Below are 17,156 nucleotides of genomic sequence, written 5' to 3'. Positions count from 1 at the left end.
ATATATATATATATATATATATATATATATATATATATATATATATATATATATATATATATATATATATATATATATATATATATATATATATATATATATATATATATATATATATATATATATATATATATATATATATATATATATATATATATATATATATATATATATATATATATATATGAACGAATGTGTGCAATAACAGTATCAGTTAGATATAATTAAATTTACATAAAATGATTGTAATTGATATATCAATGATTATTGATATACAGATATTTGAAGATTTTCTTCAAACAACTATACCAAGTCAAGACGCAATAACTTTTAATGAAAATCCATCAGATGACACATTTATGGATATTAATATAAAGAAAGATCCAGTGCAGGATAAAAAACAACAGTGGTCGTGGTTATTAGTACGTTGCAATAATAAGGATGAGCTCATGCTCTTTGCAACTGGAAAGAATATTAATCGCAACACCATGGATCGTTTGAAGCAGATGTATGAATCTGGTTCGGGAAAGAATTGTAATGTCAAATCCCTTTATTGCAAATCGATAAACAAGTAAGAATCTGATGAAATGAAGAAGCTCAGTTTCTGAAGCAGCAGAAAACTGCATATCTCACTGCATTCGTTTCAGATACGATGATAAAGCTGTTACTACATTCTTAGTGGGAGCAGAGGCTCTAGATGAAATCGTGGGTGATTTAAAACTGCGGCTTACGCCAAAGACGAATTTTTGGTCTAATGCTGCTGGTGCGTGGAATGTAGCTAAAACAGTCGCTGATATGCTTAAACCGACGCCAAGAACAACTGTACTTGAAGTCGGTTGTGGAATTGGTGTGATTGGACTTACAATAGCATCTGTAAGTACACGTGCAACTTGTGACAAGATATGCTTGTAAGCGCGAACGCATTATTAAGCAAATCAAATGACACAGTATGACGTATTATTCTAACGTCAAAGTATCACATATCTATGTAAACGCGCAACATTAAACTAAATTAACAGAACAATTAATGTATTATCATTGCATTATAACAGAAATGTCGAGAAGTGATAGGAATTGATTCACCTTCGGAGATAGAAGAAGCTGAAGTGACTTGCAATCTGAACAAAATATATAATATATCTTTCATAATGGGATCTCCGTTCGAAGTCGTGAATAAGATAAATGCTGCGCGTGACTTACACAATAAAAATCGCGTGACTTACAGCATAATCAACGCAAACACCAATATGGGTAGAGGTATGCAAACCCGATTTGATTTGATTTGATATTTTTTTTTTTTTTTTTTTTTTTTTTTAAATATTTTAATATTATTGGCGATCAATCAATAACGATTAAAATTTAGCGCGCGTTCCGGTTACAACGTATTCTTCAATAAATAAAACTCTAAAGTTATGATATCTTTTAGCCATTGAAGTAATGACAGCTTTACGAAAAATCACGTCTCTACGACGTATCGTAATGGTAACCCCATTGACGAAACAATCGGTCCGAGCAATATTAGAACTTGCACGGCCTATAGAAGGTGATCTTGGTCATCCCTTTATGCCAATTCGTGCATGCGTCGTCGACACATTGCCCAACGGGCCCCATTTCGATGCAGTTATTCTAATGGAACGTAGATACATGCATAGACTCACACAGCCGTGGTTCCTCAAAATGTTGGAGGAGGAAAGTAAATCATTAAATAATACAAAGGAATTGGAGAAAATAATTAATAATGATGGAACTGAAAGTTCTGATGTACAATTAAGGAAGAATCCATTAGCGAAAGCCGAACTTGCGAAAAAATCCAAACTTTCACTCGCAAAAAAGACAACTTTCACGAAAAGCGGTTCAAGTTCACCGGTAAAGGGTAAAATAAAATTGAAACGAGATCATTCGCCCGAGATAATAGAAATATCTAAAAAAGTGTCGAAGAAATTCGAAAAACCTGGATTTAAATCATGGCAACAGGGTAAGTTTGATAATATAAATCTAATTAAACATTATACGAGGTTATTAAATACATCTCTGTAATATATATATATATATTTTTTTTTTTATTAACCAGATGTTACTGCTAAGAAAAAGAATTGGCTCGGTGAAAACTCGGCACTTCGTATTAATCCGTTATTCGAGAAAAAGATCAAAGAGAATAAAGAACAAACTGATTTAAGGAAAAAATTGTCGAGTAATCGTATTGATGCAGACTTAATACAAAAGGTGAATCAGAGTCGAGAAATTCTCGAAGCAGCGAAAGAGAAATTAAGCGGTCCATCTCCTACAGTTGACCCAACGACCGCTAAAGAAATAAAAAATGTCTTGAGTTTGGTTCTCGATCAGACCAATAAGCTTCAGAATCAATTGCCACGTTCAGTGTGGGATCGCATCGCGCCACCTGAAACCGATCAGATTCAGATAAAGAAGGATCTTGATGATGATCCGCTATTGAAAGGTCGATTTGTACAAGAAACTCGTGCTCAGGATATCGTTATCACGGCGGCGAACAAGGAATATTTAGAAACTGAAGATGCTAAACCGAAATTCAAGAAATATCACAATTTGGCACCGCTAGAACCAGATATAGTGATGCCGATGTCGGCAAAATCGTCCGATAATAGAGGTAGGCAACAAAATCAAGATAATTCTTGGAATAGAAACAAAAATTTCGATAAAAATCGCTGGAACGACGCGGGATCTATGAGGAAGCCGGTAGCTTCCCCGATGAAAAGACAGGATTTATCATTTAGACATCGAACATCACCGTCGAATAAATTTTCACCGAAGCGTCCATTATTATCGCCACCGAGACGCCCGTGCTCGCCGCCTAGGAGACATCTTCCTCCGGATAGGCCATACGAAACACGCAATTCTCCTTCGCACCGTGAATACTCTCCTCCGAGACGGCCAGCATCGCCGTTAAGGCACGTGGCATCGTCCGGTGGTAGACTCCAAGTAACGCCACCGAGACGTCCGTTCTCACCGCTTAACCGAGCTATGTCTCCGCCGAGACGGCCAATGTCACCGCCAAGACCGCCAAGATCTATGACTAGCCGACCGATGTCACCCATACGACGTCATATGTCGCCGCCGAGAGTACAGTTGTCTCCACCGAGACGACAAATGTCGCCGATAGGAATATATGATTCATCTGCGAGAGAGATGTCTCCCATGAGGAGACCAATATCCCCCATAAGACGGCCGATATCGCCTATGGACCATCAAATGTCTATAGACAGGAGACCCGTGTCGCCGGTCGGTAGAATGATATCGCCGTCAAGAGACATGATGCTTCCACCAAGGCATCACTCGCCCAGCATGAGACGCTTCTCATCGCATCGAATGCCTGGTGTCGCGTTATCGCCTCCGAGGCGACAGCAGTCCCCGCCGAGGCGCCAGAGCCCGCCACCGAATAGATTCGGGGACGAATGGGATATACCGAGCCGCGGCGCTATCGAACAGAGTAGCACCTGGCAACGATCCATTAATGATAGACCTGAGAACGTTTGGCGTAACGAGAGGCAACCGACAACGAGCGGAAACTGGCAAGCTTTGTCCGACAATGATAGATATCGCAAACTGGCTAACCAAGAGAAGTCTTGGGACGCCAGAGATACCTCGTTTCACGGAAATTCGTGGGGCCCTAAGCAATCGCTCGCGAAACCTGGTATGAAGGAACCATGGCAGACTTCGGACAATAGATGGTCCGGTCCCTCCAGGTCGGGAATTGGCGGCGAAAATTGGAATCGCAAGGAAAGTTTGGGTGGTCGCGGCAAGGAGCCTTGGATGAATACGGACAAGTCGCGATCATCATGGGAACAATCTAACGACTCCTGGAATCAAGGAGACAAAGACGATTGGAATGATTTGCCGGAAGACGCACGAGATCCCTGGGGTGACGAGAGTAATCTCGGGTTGAAGGAAAGATGGATGAATCTCGATAATCAGGGCGTCTCATCGTCCGGTTGGTCGAGAGAGGCCGACAAAGGGGATCCGTGGACAAAGTCTAAAGACAATTGGCAAAACAAATCGCAAGCTTTTCCGGCAAAACAATCATGCCAAAACAGCGGTAATCTGAACATAAACGAATCGCGCTGGTTACCTCTGAACGATGTGACTAAGAAAGTACCATTATCGACCAATTGGCAAGGAGGTAACAATGTTGCAGCATGGCAGCCATCGAGCTATAACTTTCCATCACAATCGCAACGGCCCTTTATGACCAATTCGTTTAAGGATCGGCGTTAAATAAGATATTTTGATGTTACATCGAGTTAATAATGATTTAGATTTCACTTTTAGCTAGCTGGAAAACGTTTCAAATTATGACATCTAGAAACAGAAATTTCTTTTTGGATCTACAGTTTAATTTACAATTTCTTACAGTAACAAATACGTGTTGATGAGTTAAATAGGATTATGTAATTGCAAATTATATGTGTTAGAATAATTGTCTCTGTTTAATTGTGAGTTGCATTGTGGTTTTGTGAAAATGACAACAGTGCTTTTCTGTATTCCACTCTTGCTTTAAGTGATATTCATTATAGTGATACAATTTATTTTTAACAAATTATTTCGTTAAACATTTTTTTTTTTCTATCATATTCTTTTTCTGTGGGTAACAATCGATTGTATTACTTTTAAAGACACAAAATAGGCTGTATGCTTATAAACGTTGTACATACATCATTTTGCATAAACAAAGTTGATATATCTATATGTATGTAATAACAGCCGAATGTATCTCCCACTGAAGTATTTCTGAAAATAAATTGCATTGGAATTTATGTGTCATATATAAAATTCTAAAATATAGGATATAGTATGTGCCTCTATTATATGTATAATCTAAATTACATAAAACAGTTGTAGTAAAATTAAATTTGCTCCTATCAAATATTGTGTATTATAAATTAAGCATACAAAAATATATATAATGCTAATGTTTGTGCATTTCCTATTGTAAATATTTTGAAATTAAAAGAAATGAGAAATTTATGCTCACACACGCAATACACTTATAGTACTTTAGCATAAAATGTGAGTATATAAATGTGTATATTAAATATTTTTCTTTTTACACATAGAATTTCTATTTATAAACAAGTACAGTTTATATATTTATATGCTACTATACAACATCAAATATAATTGTAATCTATAACATCTGGCTCATTCTTATGACATTAATTATAATACTGGAATAAGAATATGCATATGTAAGCTTCATAGTTTTCAATATAGCATCTACTCCTCACCTCTTGTCACGTGACCGATTTTAGTTCGCTCATATCAAAGTCCGAGGACGAGCGGCGCTGAAACTGACCATCTTTCCAAGATGGAGGATGGAGTTTGTGTATCTTGGAGGAACCGGTAACGACGAAAAATGTTCCTAACAAAGGTACTTTGATGAAAACCAATGTGACATTAATTCGAATCGATTGTAGATTAAACATAACCTATATTATTTAATCTTTTTGTTAGATACCGTTTTTGTTCAAGAATACTCTCACTGGTGTCGTTCAATGTGAATCAAAACACGCCAGTATTCTCGTGCATAAATTTATACGAGACACGTCCTTCGTGAAATATTCAACATCAATACAACAGAATGAACAGCAGCAAGATTCGACAAGGGAACAGTCATCCTCACTTTCGGCGAACACGGTAAATTTTGTGAAAAAAATCTTATTTTTGTATCGATTTGTTTGACTGTATTTGTACAAAAGCAGGGTTATTTTTCTTTTAGGGCACACCAGATAAGTTATACAAAAAGATCGAGATTGAAGTCAGAGGAAATGATCCAGCGGTATTAAAGAGCTATGGAGAATTTGCAATGATGGCTGCAAATCATTTAAATATCAATGTATGTAGAAAGTAAGTTCATCGATTATTTGACTTTAGTTAACATTTGGCTAATTACATAGACGATATGTTAAAATATACTTTTGTATAATTATAGCACAGCGCCACGTAAAGCTATCCATGAACGATGGACGGTGCTGAAATCTGCTCACGTTCATAAAAAGCATCGAGTTCAATATGAAATCAGAACATATTATCGCTATTTGGATTTTTTGAAATTAACCGGGTCAACAGCAGATACTTTTATAGAATATCTTCAGAGAAATTTGCCAGAGGGAGTGGCAATGAAAGTGACCAAGGTTAAAATTTTACAATTTAAAAAGATCTAATATTTTTTTTTATGTTCCAATTTTTTCTTATGTTTTATTTTTGCATTTTATTTATTTGAGAATTTCTGTTTACAGATTGAACTACAACAGTTGCCAGAGAGTATAGCCGCAATGTGTAAAGTATAAGTATGAACAATTGTTTATATTATACCACTGTATTGTAGATAATTTCCTGATATAAATTACAAAGAAAATATGCTTTAAATATATATAATACAATGTTTCAGTATTTAGTCGCGACAAAAATAATTTCTCTAAAAATTATTCTTTAAAAATTATCGATAATAATAGCATAAAAAGATGCGGCAATTTTTTGGATAAATGATTGCAACCTAAAGTGCAGCACGGTTTTATTTAAATTATTACAAATAAATGTAACGAGAGTTACGCCAACCTCCATAATAAATTCAAACCTTGCGTAAGTCAAGCGTCATTGGAAGAATGTTAAGTTACAGGTTTTATGACTACTACACGCGGCGACGAGTCGATTTTTCTTGATACATCGTGCGCAAGTTCCGGTAACGGGTTCTTTTTCTTGAAGGCTGATGGTCTGCCTTGGGATGCGTCTATATTGAGGGTTCTGAGGGGTGTATCTTCGAAATGCGTGCCCGTGATTCGACGTGCGTGTCCACTACCGCGCTTCCTCATATGAGTCATACGTCGATAAACACCGCTCGAAGTTTCAGATCGAGAAGCGTCGGTTAGAGCCGTCGCTACGAAAATCTCAGGATCTCTCTGTTGTATTTGTAACCGAGAGGACGAATCATCCTCGGCTTTACGTGAATTAACACCTTCTCCGTTCCTGTGTTTTCTAATTAATTCCGCAGTAGCTGTACATCTGTGTAGTATATATTCGTTGTCTGCAACGAAATCCTCATATAAATTTTTAATTATCTAATTCTTATATAATTATATATATAGAACCGGTTTTATAAATCAATCCAATATGTTCATTTAATCACGTTTTACAATTATTCAACCGCGTGCATTGAGAGATGCAGAAACTGATATGATGTAGGTAACGACAATAAATTATATTTAAACATTCTCAATGACATCTTTGCTGAATATGTATATGATTTTATGGAAACTTGTATTCAATAGAGATAATAAATCGATATTAAATATGTACATACAAGTATTAGCTAAGCAATATCCGGAAGTTGCATAAAAATATTTTAAAACTTTTGATTATTTTCGCTCCTTTTGTGATATTTTTTTGGATAAATCTTTCAGATTTTATTTGGAAAAAATATATAGATTGTTCTGATATATATACATACACCATAATATAAATAAAAAATAAACAAAATATTGATTATTATTAATTTAAAATTCATTTAAAAAATTTAAACAAATTCGGCAATATAATTTTATATCTAATCGAATAGCGAATAATTATAATATTTACTTGCTTTCGAAACTTACTTGAGCGTCTTGAGCGATGATGATAACCCGCCAAAGAATCACGGGCCCAAATGAAGACTATTAAAATAACAGCCACCTTTTTTAGTATCATCATCTATCACGAAATCTTGACAAGTGGATGCAGATTGACCAGTTAAATGTGATGAAAAACTAAGTTAACATTCAGTAAATTTTTACCGGTAGTTAAGCAGTTTGAATTTTATATGCCGATTCTACGAGAGGAAATCGTGGTAGCTACCGCGAGAGCTATCGATCGACTGTTCGCGAAGAAAAAGTCTCGTCGCCGTAGAAGAGGGAACGAAACCGGACAAGATGTCGAAGCCGAAGATGAGATCGTTCGACTTTGATGAGATCTTACGTGCTACGATAGTGTAAAAATACACGTGCGCACTGTAGTAGATGTTAAATTAATTGGCTCTCCGACAGAACATATCAAGCACGACACTGCGAAGCAGACGGAAGAAAGACCGCACGATGCTCCTTTTTTCTTGTTTCCGAGGTAAACCGGTTTGAAAGATGGACCAGGTCGAAAGTCGGCACATTGCGTTTGAATTATTCTTTTTTACTATGTCTGGTTTCCTTAGACGTTGTTTAAAAAAATATTTATGTCAACATCAAAGCACGAGACTTTGCGAACGATCTTAGAATTGATTTTCTTGTATACATTTAAGATGATGTTCGCCGGAAAAGCGAAACTTCCGAATAAAATCAAGCGTAATTTCGCATAAGATGACCTTGATAGCCAGTTGCCACAATATATCAAATCTAGTACGGTATTTTTAGCTCTACAAGATATCTACGTTATTACAATGATGTAATGACGTAAACTTCGAAATATGATATATATGATGAATTATTTTTTTTATTATTTTCTTATATCTATATAAGATTTAAATGAGAAATATAATAGATATATTTATTTATTTTTGTATAAGGATAATATATATAAGGATATATAAAAATTCTATGTTAAGAAGGAGAGAGATGAGATGCTAAAAGAGAACAAAATGCCATGTAGGGGAAGTTATAATCAGCGAATATATCTATGAATAATGATATCGCTTTGGAAAATCTGCTGTGCTAAACGTGGAAAACATGTCCTTCGTAAACATCGTTTAAGAAATTTTTATATTCATGTAGGAATATTATCAGAGGATGATCGTCTGAGCGGTTAATGGAAGAGGCATTAAAGGTAGAACCAGCTCTGGGCGACCCTGAATTTCTTTCCGATTTCGCGGATAATATCGTTCACTCTCTTTTGCAGAGAAACAATGCACTACAATTACAAAATTCTTGAATTGCGTTATACGAGCAAAAAGAATTTTACATCTCGCGGTGAGACTCTCATCTCAAGTATTAGAATATAATATCGCTGGCAACATTGTAATCTTTCGTCATCGTTGAATTAGAAGATAATTGACTTGCCAATTTTTATTGATGCTTAATACAATGATATCGAATGGCTACTTGTACATATGTCATTCGAGAAAGTCTGAGAGATCTATCGCTACAAAAAAAAATACGTATGATAAAAGAAATGATACGAATAATAAGAAATGAGTTACATATGGGCGTAAACCAATAAAAAACAATAATTCAATGAGACCACACTTTCACGTAATCTATAGCAAAAGCAGTCTTTTTGCCGTCGTCTTGTCTCCAGCTTGACAGCCATTCGTTTCGAGAGTTCCAGAAATTCAACAATGCCTATAATTGAATAAAACCAATATATATGTATTCTCCATGTAGCTATTTCAAAAATCGATCATACTCTCTTATTTTAACAAAAGATCTATTTTAAGAACAAAAACTATATGTAACATTGAGAATATATTAAAGGATCCATACCTTAGCGCCTATATTTCTCCATGGTTTTGGCGATCCAGAACTGGTCGTGTTATCCGGAAATACACGCATTCCACCCGCACCAACGCCGAGAGTAATATAGAACTATCATAAGAAAAAAATTATGAACATCTAATTTTTTACGAAACATCTTTACAAATGTTGTGTACATATATATTCAGTATATATTATATTTAAAATTAATTTGTGCCCACAATATAAGATAAAACGAACATGACATAAATATTTTCGTAGGAAGATTACAACATTTGTTTACTACAGAGTCATATCTCAAGAACCGGACTAAAATGATATTCCGATTCGGTCATGGTTAAGGCCATTTATATAATAATAACTGTTTCGGTTTCTTGATCAATGAAAAGAGCCGAAACAAGTTTGAATTACAATTGTTTTAGTTATAGATACGATCTCTTCAAAATTATTTTTTGTTCTTATTTTTTTGTTTCTCTATTAAATTAGATCATTCTTTATTTTTACAATATCTATATATTCTTCATGCATAACTTATAAAATTTGTTAACACTCTATTTCTTTTCTATACATATATTATATACTCATTTTTTTATATACTCCGTTCTTTTCTGTAGAAAAACTTACAAGAAGAATAATTCATTTTCTTTATAAGAAAAAAAAGAAACGATATATATAGAAATATTCTATATATATATTTATATAAATTTATATTTGATTATGTATAAAGAATTTTTTTCCCAGGACCTCACTACATAATAACATCTGTTTTAGAGGAATATTATTTGCGCCTGTGCAGCAAAAATAAAACAAGATACACTGATGTTACCTCTTGATCGAATGGAGCATTTTTCCTGCCTATGTTAGGACCACTCATCCATCCTTCTCCGTCAGGTCTCACTCGACCGATCTCCTCGCCATCGACCAAAAAGGTGAAACCGTCGCTGGTCCAAATGGTCGTGTATACGTGAAAATCCTTCGTCCATCGCGGTCCGAATTCGTGTATCTTTGATACGAGTATTTCCCGAATATTGGGAGACGTGCCTACTCTCACACCAAAATCTAATCTTCGTGCATCGTAAATTTTCGAAACATTTGTGGCATTCACCAGGTTTTCGTTGCCCCGCGATATACCCAAAAGAACACGGCCACTGGCATAATTTGCACCGTACGTAGAATATTTTGGCTCCAGCCACATTTCTGATAAAATTATAACATAAAACGATATAGATTTTTTTTTATTTCTTTTACTTTTATATTTAGCACGATACACATTATAAATTAATGAATACTATTAATATTTATTGTAACAGTTGGATTATGCAATGTTATGATTAGATTCTCTCAAGACTTCCTTGACAGCTTTATATATAGGAAATCTATCTTATAGAAAAGAACTATCTTAAATCGTGTCAAGAACAACAAAAATCGTGTCAAGATTCACAAAATTCCTCCCAGAAAATAAGAATTTCAAATACTATTACTTATATACTACTACTTATAATACTTTCTAAATATTTACAATTAGCTAAAAATATATAAATTAAAAGAAATTGATTGAAGCTTTTTGTAAAAAAATTGACAGATTGACAAAAGTAATGAATAGAAAATTTTCTGACATTCTATACATTTGACAAAACATCGTTTTATTGCATAATATGAACTTTTTTCAATTATATTATACACAAAAAAATCTCAAATTGTTTATAATTACCTGGATATAGCCAGTCGCCCTGAGGAAACCTCGCACGTATTTCGATTTTTCCGTATCGCAAAACGAAACGTTCCTTGGTGGTAAGACGCGCAGATATAATAGGTGGGAGAATGCTATATGATAATGCCTGCCGCAAACATTCGTCAGCGTTCGTGCTGGTACACCTAAAAAAAGAATAAATTATAAATAAAAGAAAGAGAGTGCAGCGAGAGAGAATTTTTATTAAGTAAAGAGAGATCTTATGTCGGTGATGTGTAATATATTTACCTATTGAGTTGTAATTTTCCATATACATTCTCGCCGTACAAATCCTCTAATATAGCCGGCTTTATGAATAATTGACCATTGTCAATTTGCACAAGCTGCTGATAATTCTCATCGTGATATACGCAGAACTCATAGTCCTATTTTCAACAAGGTCTTATCTTTATTTAATGAAAAAAAGAGAATATAACATGCATCAAACGTTGTGCTAATCTTTCATCGTACACTATGAAAGTCTATGGCATCTTTGCTTTATTGTTTTCTCTTAGCGATTCTGAAATAAACCCTGGCTTCAGAATACTCACCGGTTTTAAAGGCATCTTTATTTCGCGTTTCCATAACGACGCATTAAAAGAATTGAAATTATCCTCGAGCAATAACCGACCTGTTGGAGTTTCATTTCTTGATGTAGAGCTCTTCGGAGTTTCATTTCTTGATGTAGAGCTCTTCGGAGTTTCATTTCTTGATGTAGAGCTCTTCGGAGTTTCATTTCTTGATGTAGAGCTCTTCGGAGTTTCATTTCTTGATGTAGAGCTCTTCGGAGTTTCATTTCTTGATGTAGAGCTCTCCGGAGTTTCATTTCTTGATGTAAAGCTCTTCGGAGTTTCATTTCTTGATGTAGAGCTCTTCGGAGTTTCATTTCTTGATGTAGAGCTCTTCGTAGTTTTTTGGCTGCCCATTTTTTTATTTTTCGCTGTTATCAATCCAAATCGTTATCGTAAAAACACCGTTACTTTTATTGACCCGTGAATCATATAAATTGCTGTGTGTTTACGTACAGATAATTATAGGGGGATGTTTCAACGGTTTAACAGTGGTTTTGTAAGTAAGTATCCATGGCAGTTCAAATCCATCACCGGGCTTAAAAATTTTGCTTTTTTTGTTACAGAGAAAATAGAAAAATTTGTGACATCGTGCATCTGTTAATCATATAATGCATTTATAAATATAAAAACAATTTCTCTCTTTTATTGTAATCTTATAAATAACTTATAAATATCTTATAAATAAGACACATTAGATTTCGTGGTTTACAATATAAGTGTGTATTCTTACTAATTTTCATTATTTAATTATTCTTTATTCTTTTATTCTTTATTATATTGCACAATTTTACAAACATATATATACATATACATATGTATACGTATTTTCTTATAAAACATATGTCTCAAAGTTTAAAATATAAAAATTAAATGCAACATTACAATTGAAGGAGTTAATTTTTATGATATAAAACTTTTAGAAATTACATATGTAATCATTAGTTGTTTGATACTACATGTGATAAAAAGCAGCGTTAAAATGAGATATGTCAGCACTCTAAGACTGCATTCCGTTTCATGCATAATGGGCATGATACATTACTTATCCTTGTTTAACATTCGGTGAACAACAAGTATAAGTAATGCATCATGCGCATTATGCATGAAACGGAACGCAGCCTAAGAAAAACCGCTTATCACACGCTTCTTACATTAATAGTCTTGGTTATCCCAGGGAATTCCCAAAGTGGATGATTGAAATGCGGATCCATATACTAATCCACGTTAATAATTAATGATTGATAACATTAATAATAACTTCAATAATTTCAATAAACGTCAATATTGTTTAAAACGCGTAAAAAATCATAGAATGTATATATATTCCCATACAGCACAGAACGTTGTAACAACATTGCAGCAACATTGCAACATTGTAGCAACATTGCGGCAATGTTGCAAATGTTGCTGCAATGTTCTGTGCTGTATGGGTTAATTTATACTTCTCAAGTAAAATACTCATGGAGTTGATACTTTGAGATAAATATTCAACTTGACATGACCCTAGTGATGCTTTATTTGACAATATGCACTGACAATAATTGCGATATATGTGCGCATTCGTATTATATAAATCATCGTAATTGAGTCATGTACGGTATTCTATATAATTCTGTGTATAAAATGCATTTTTTATAAATTCTTAGCAAGTTAAATGAATTACTTAATATTTTTATAGTTTATAGCGATAATCGTAAATAATTTCATCATTATATTCATACACTGTGTGTATTATATAAAATATCAATCTTTCACATGAGATCAGGTTGCAATTTTAAGTGCCGCGCCGATGCTGCATCGGACCTGATTAAATTGCGTTTCCGGCGTCGCACGCCACCGTGAATAACAATGAAACGATGGCATTTGGATAGCACATTTTTTCCCCGCAATTCCGCGAGGCTTCGAGGAATCGCATACCGTCCATTTTCCCGGCGATTTTCGTTTGATTATCCCACGCGCCCCGCGTATGTAGGTTGAAAAAAAAAAAAATAAGTTTTTTCCCCAGAAACGATTTCATATTCTGCACAGCATCATATCGATAAGGAAATATAAATATTGATAACCGCATAACATCTATATAAAATGTAAAATACATTCCGGATTCATTATGTTACATTAAATTAAATTGAGATTGATTTTTGCGAATGGAAAATATTTATACAATTTGCAATAAAATAAATCTTTGTTTATTGTTCTTTTTTTTCGTTTCCGACGGAATTTTTATAATTCTAATAGCATTTTTCAAATATTTTTTGGGACATGTACTGCGCGCGTCCCAGTGGTGTAAGAAGAATTGATGGAAAACATATATGGTCGTAAACAAAACAGTTTTCATAAGCAAAGTAAAACTCATTTTTCACAATTTTGAAAATTTGAACTTTTCGCGGCCGTCAATTTTATCGATTTTGCTTCCAGATGAATTTCCGTGACTCGCCTTAAAGCTACAAAGGATAAATGATATACCTGCCACAATTTTTTACTGGTATAGCTAGCAAAATAAGCCGCATTAACAAGTCGCATTACAAGATCATTATGACAGTGTGACAATAATTGCATATAATAATTATTTTTTTCTCACAATTCAATTAGACGCCTTTAATGACGCAATTTAAAACAATCATCTTTTTACAATGTAATTTTTCAAGCAACAAATTTAAACATGATGTTCTGTAATTTGAACTTAGTAAGAAACTTTTTTCTATTTAATCTCGGAAAGTTTAATGTTTAATATTATTACATTTTTTTTCTTCTCCCGAAAAAGATTTTATAAATCGATTTTAAACTTACCAGGAACTTGAGAGAAATGTTGATTTAATAAGCCAAAGGTCGGATCTGACAGCACGTAAGGAAACATTGGTTTCGCGAATATATATGCTAATGCGAACGTTAGCCAAAGTATCGGGAGATCAGTTATGCGAGAAAACATGTTTATGATTATCGATTCTCTTGAAGCCGCGATATTTATTAAGCGTCAAAGAAGCGCATGAAAATCAGAGAAAGACTGATATCCCCACACAGCACATGTGGATTCTGAGAATGTTCTGAGAATATCATCGAAGTATATTGCGTGTATTCTAGGAACTTTCGAAATACGTACTACGATATACTAAGTATATACTCAGAATGCTACTATGTCCGAGTTTTCTTTTTTTCCAGTACATACTAAGAATATCTTTTAGTATATAATAAGTATATCTATAGAATGTCTTGAATATGTATTAGTATATATATATAATATACTAATGATATACCCAAAACATTCTATAGATATACTTATATTTTAATATTATGTAAGAGAAAGGAGAAGATAAAAACTAAAGATTAAACTTTCTTAACAAATATAAATAATAATATTTTGATTTGACTTACGGGACATGATGATTTTTCGTTATTTCACAGCGACATTTCACAACTGAAGCATTATTTCATTTGTTTCGTGTGTTGTGAATTTTTTTCATACGCTGTACTGTTATTGTTTCATGGCGCTTCTGAGATATCTTTGTTGCCTTTTGCGAGTCAACATATTTTATACGTGTCTTGTAAAATCTTGGTATCCAAGAAGCTGAAGCAGTTGTGATTGTAAGTCCCGATTATTTCAAATTTATATATTTATTTCTATATTTCGATATTATTTCTATTTCTTCTTTTTTATTATTTATCTGTCGTACTTTAGTATGCTAAAGCGATCTAAAGTGTTTTTTCATCCAAATATCTTTTTATTTGAAAATATCACGCAAGCATGTCATTTCTCGCCTCTGACATCACGATTCAACATAGCCGCGGCGAGTATCCAGGAGCCTTAATATCTATTTATTATGATTTTAGTCAATATATTCATTTCTTATTATTCCAATAATGTCGGATTAATTGCGTTTTATTTCTGACAAAATAAGCAGCATATTGTCGTAATTTTCACCGCATCAGAAGATCTCTTTCACTTGCTGATAACACTCATATCTGAGAACGCATCTTTCAATGTTTATGCAAGCATTTTCAATTTTAAACATGATTCCCACAATGCCGAGGCGAGTACCCATCGCAGGAACCTTAAAATAACATTGTATTAAAATAATGTAATAAATGAGTATTACAATAATATATAGATTTTAAAAATATTTAATTATTGTAGAATACGTTAATTATAGTGTATGCTATAATGTACATATTATAACATTTTTCAAAAATTTAATTAATACTTTAATTAGATTTGCAATTGTTATAAAATCGTTAATTAAAATTTTGATAAATGTCAAAGGATACATTATTATATATAACATCGCTCAATGAAGAGTTCGATGTATTTTAGAATAGTAAAATGTTTAAAATATGTTATTTTAATATTCTTTACACATAATACACAGCATTAAAATTCAAACACGTTACTCTTATCATGATTAATTATTTAATTTTACAATAGAATTTATTATAATGTTCTCTTGTATGAAAATGATAATGTTTTAAATATAATTAACAAATATATTGCGTAAATAATGAAAGATTAAAAGGAAACGCTAGGAAAAAAATATTTTAAATGCTATAATTATGTGAATACAATATGTAATTAGCATATTAATTTTGATATATTTTATGTACTAAAGTTATACTGCAATTATACTTAAATTTGAAAAAATAAAATTTTTGACAGCAATGTAAAATTATATACAAACATCTTTTATGTCTATATCGAAATAAATATAATAAGTTGATCAAACAAAGCTTTGAAATAGTAACATTAAAATTTAAACTCTCTTTTCCATACATATATAAATATAAAGTAAAAAAAAAATATAATTTCTTAAGTAGTTTGCAAACAAATACTGAAATTCTGACGGAACTATATAATAGTATTGTTAAAGTATTTGGGCGAAAATTGAATATTACTGATTACTGCTCTTTGACTATATAAGTATGGACTGCCAGTTGCTGTATTCAGGTCGGTTGTCAAAAAAGAGTGACATCAGAAACCAATAACTAAAAATAAGGTACAGTTTGTGCTGCAACCGATTACTCCCGATAGTTTCCGATTGTTTCCGATAAAGAGCAAAGAGTTGCGTATAACATAAAAATTAACTCAAATTACGAATTAAATAATTTCCGAAATAAAAATTTATTGTTTTATAAAAGGCTGCAATAGCACTCGTTATAAAAGTCAAACAACAGAATAAACGAATAAAACGATAATCTTTTTCAGAGGTATGTAATATAAAATTTAATATAAAAAGATACATTACTTTGAAATTTAATGTAGCTTTTACAATTAGTTGTTATAATAGCTGTTGCGATCATATTGCAAAAGCTATTAATATAAACATTAACAAATAATAAGAATAAATAAATAGTTTATATAATTATTATTTACATTCTGTAATATATATATATATCCGAATCAAGTAT

The 17,156-nt window shown here is 33.0% G+C and overlaps 4 protein-coding genes across 6 annotated transcripts in view; 2 read left to right on the top strand and 2 right to left on the bottom strand.

The window, feature by feature from the left end:
* LOC115244883 overlaps window positions 1–4,787 on the top strand; it is a 10,377-nt gene extending 5,590 nt beyond the window's left edge. The window contains exons 6-10 of the mRNA XM_029822888.1: window positions 279–571; window positions 648–873; window positions 1,053–1,257; window positions 1,427–1,975; window positions 2,072–4,787. Coding sequence (XP_029678748.1) covers window positions 279–571; window positions 648–873; window positions 1,053–1,257; window positions 1,427–1,975; window positions 2,072–4,248 — 3,450 coding nt within the window. The 3' untranslated portion in view covers window positions 4,249–4,787. The remainder of the gene's footprint in view (window positions 1–278; window positions 572–647; window positions 874–1,052; window positions 1,258–1,426; window positions 1,976–2,071) is intronic.
* LOC115244903 (28S ribosomal protein S10, mitochondrial) overlaps window positions 1–6,527 on the top strand; it is a 7,936-nt gene extending 1,409 nt beyond the window's left edge. Inside the window, exons 2-7 of the mRNA XM_029822919.1 lie at window positions 1,180–1,188; window positions 5,278–5,401; window positions 5,485–5,667; window positions 5,750–5,877; window positions 5,963–6,164; window positions 6,270–6,527. Of these exons, the coding sequence (XP_029678779.1) occupies window positions 5,387–5,401; window positions 5,485–5,667; window positions 5,750–5,877; window positions 5,963–6,164; window positions 6,270–6,320 (579 nt within the window). The 5' untranslated portion in view covers window positions 1,180–1,188; window positions 5,278–5,386 and the 3' untranslated portion in view covers window positions 6,321–6,527. The remainder of the gene's footprint in view (window positions 1–1,179; window positions 1,189–5,277; window positions 5,402–5,484; window positions 5,668–5,749; window positions 5,878–5,962; window positions 6,165–6,269) is intronic.
* Window positions 6,528–6,542: 15 nt separating this feature from the next.
* On the bottom strand, window positions 6,543–8,889 carry LOC115244904. The gene is made up of 2 exons (XM_029822920.1): window positions 7,623–8,889; window positions 6,543–7,054 (listed from the first exon to the last, which is right to left on the bottom strand). Exons 1-2 carry the CDS (start codon window positions 7,714–7,716, stop codon window positions 6,639–6,641), a joined length of 510 nt encoding a protein of 169 aa, XP_029678780.1. The 5' UTR covers window positions 7,717–8,889; the 3' UTR covers window positions 6,543–6,638.
* Window positions 8,890–9,040: 151 nt separating this feature from the next.
* On the bottom strand, window positions 9,041–14,891 carry LOC115244897 (beta-1,3-glucan-binding protein-like). 3 transcript variants are annotated; one of them, XM_029822909.1, is made up of 9 exons: window positions 14,550–14,891; window positions 12,216–12,356; window positions 11,867–12,130; window positions 11,742–11,836; window positions 11,440–11,576; window positions 11,173–11,336; window positions 10,288–10,658; window positions 9,471–9,572; window positions 9,041–9,329 (listed from the first exon to the last, which is right to left on the bottom strand). In XM_029822909.1, the coding sequence occupies exons 1-9, from the start codon at window positions 14,686–14,688 to the stop codon at window positions 9,219–9,221; spliced, it is 1,524 nt and encodes a 507-aa protein (XP_029678769.1). In that variant the 5' UTR covers window positions 14,689–14,891; the 3' UTR covers window positions 9,041–9,218. The 3 variants fall into 3 exon arrangements, with proteins under 3 accessions (XP_029678769.1, XP_029678770.1, XP_029678768.1); XM_029822910.1 differs by having other exon boundaries at window positions 11,742–11,844; window positions 11,875–12,130; XM_029822908.1 differs by having other exon boundaries at window positions 11,742–12,130; window positions 14,550–14,890.
* Window positions 14,892–17,156: the final 2,265 nt, after the last annotated feature.

The sequence above is a fragment of the Formica exsecta genome, unplaced genomic scaffold (genome assembly GCF_003651465.1).
Source record: "Formica exsecta isolate Colony F162 unplaced genomic scaffold, ASM365146v1 scaffold878, whole genome shotgun sequence".
NCBI classification, from domain to species: Eukaryota; Metazoa; Arthropoda; class Insecta; order Hymenoptera; family Formicidae; genus Formica; species Formica exsecta.
The sequence above is the reverse complement of the archived record's forward strand: the minus strand, read 5'-3'. Positions and strand labels throughout refer to the sequence as shown.

Coding starts and splice junctions, on each gene's coding strand:
- LOC115244904 (XM_029822920.1), bottom strand. CDS start 7,716: ATGATGATACTAAAAAAGGTGGCTGTTATTTTAATAGTCTTCATTTGG. Junction 7,055..7,622: donor TCATCGCTCAAGACGCTCAA/GTAAGTTTCGAA, acceptor ATTTCGTTGCAG/ACAACGAATATATACTACAC.
- LOC115244897 (XM_029822908.1), bottom strand. CDS start 14,688: ATGTTTTCTCGCATAACTGATCTCCCGATACTTTGGCTAACGTTCGCA. Junction 12,131..12,215: donor ACATCCCCCTATAATTATCT/GTACGTAAACAC, acceptor GATTGATAACAG/CGAAAAATAAAAAAATGGGC. Junction 11,577..11,741: donor TAAAGATGCCTTTAAAACCG/GTGAGTATTCTG, acceptor TGTTGAAAATAG/GACTATGAGTTCTGCGTATA.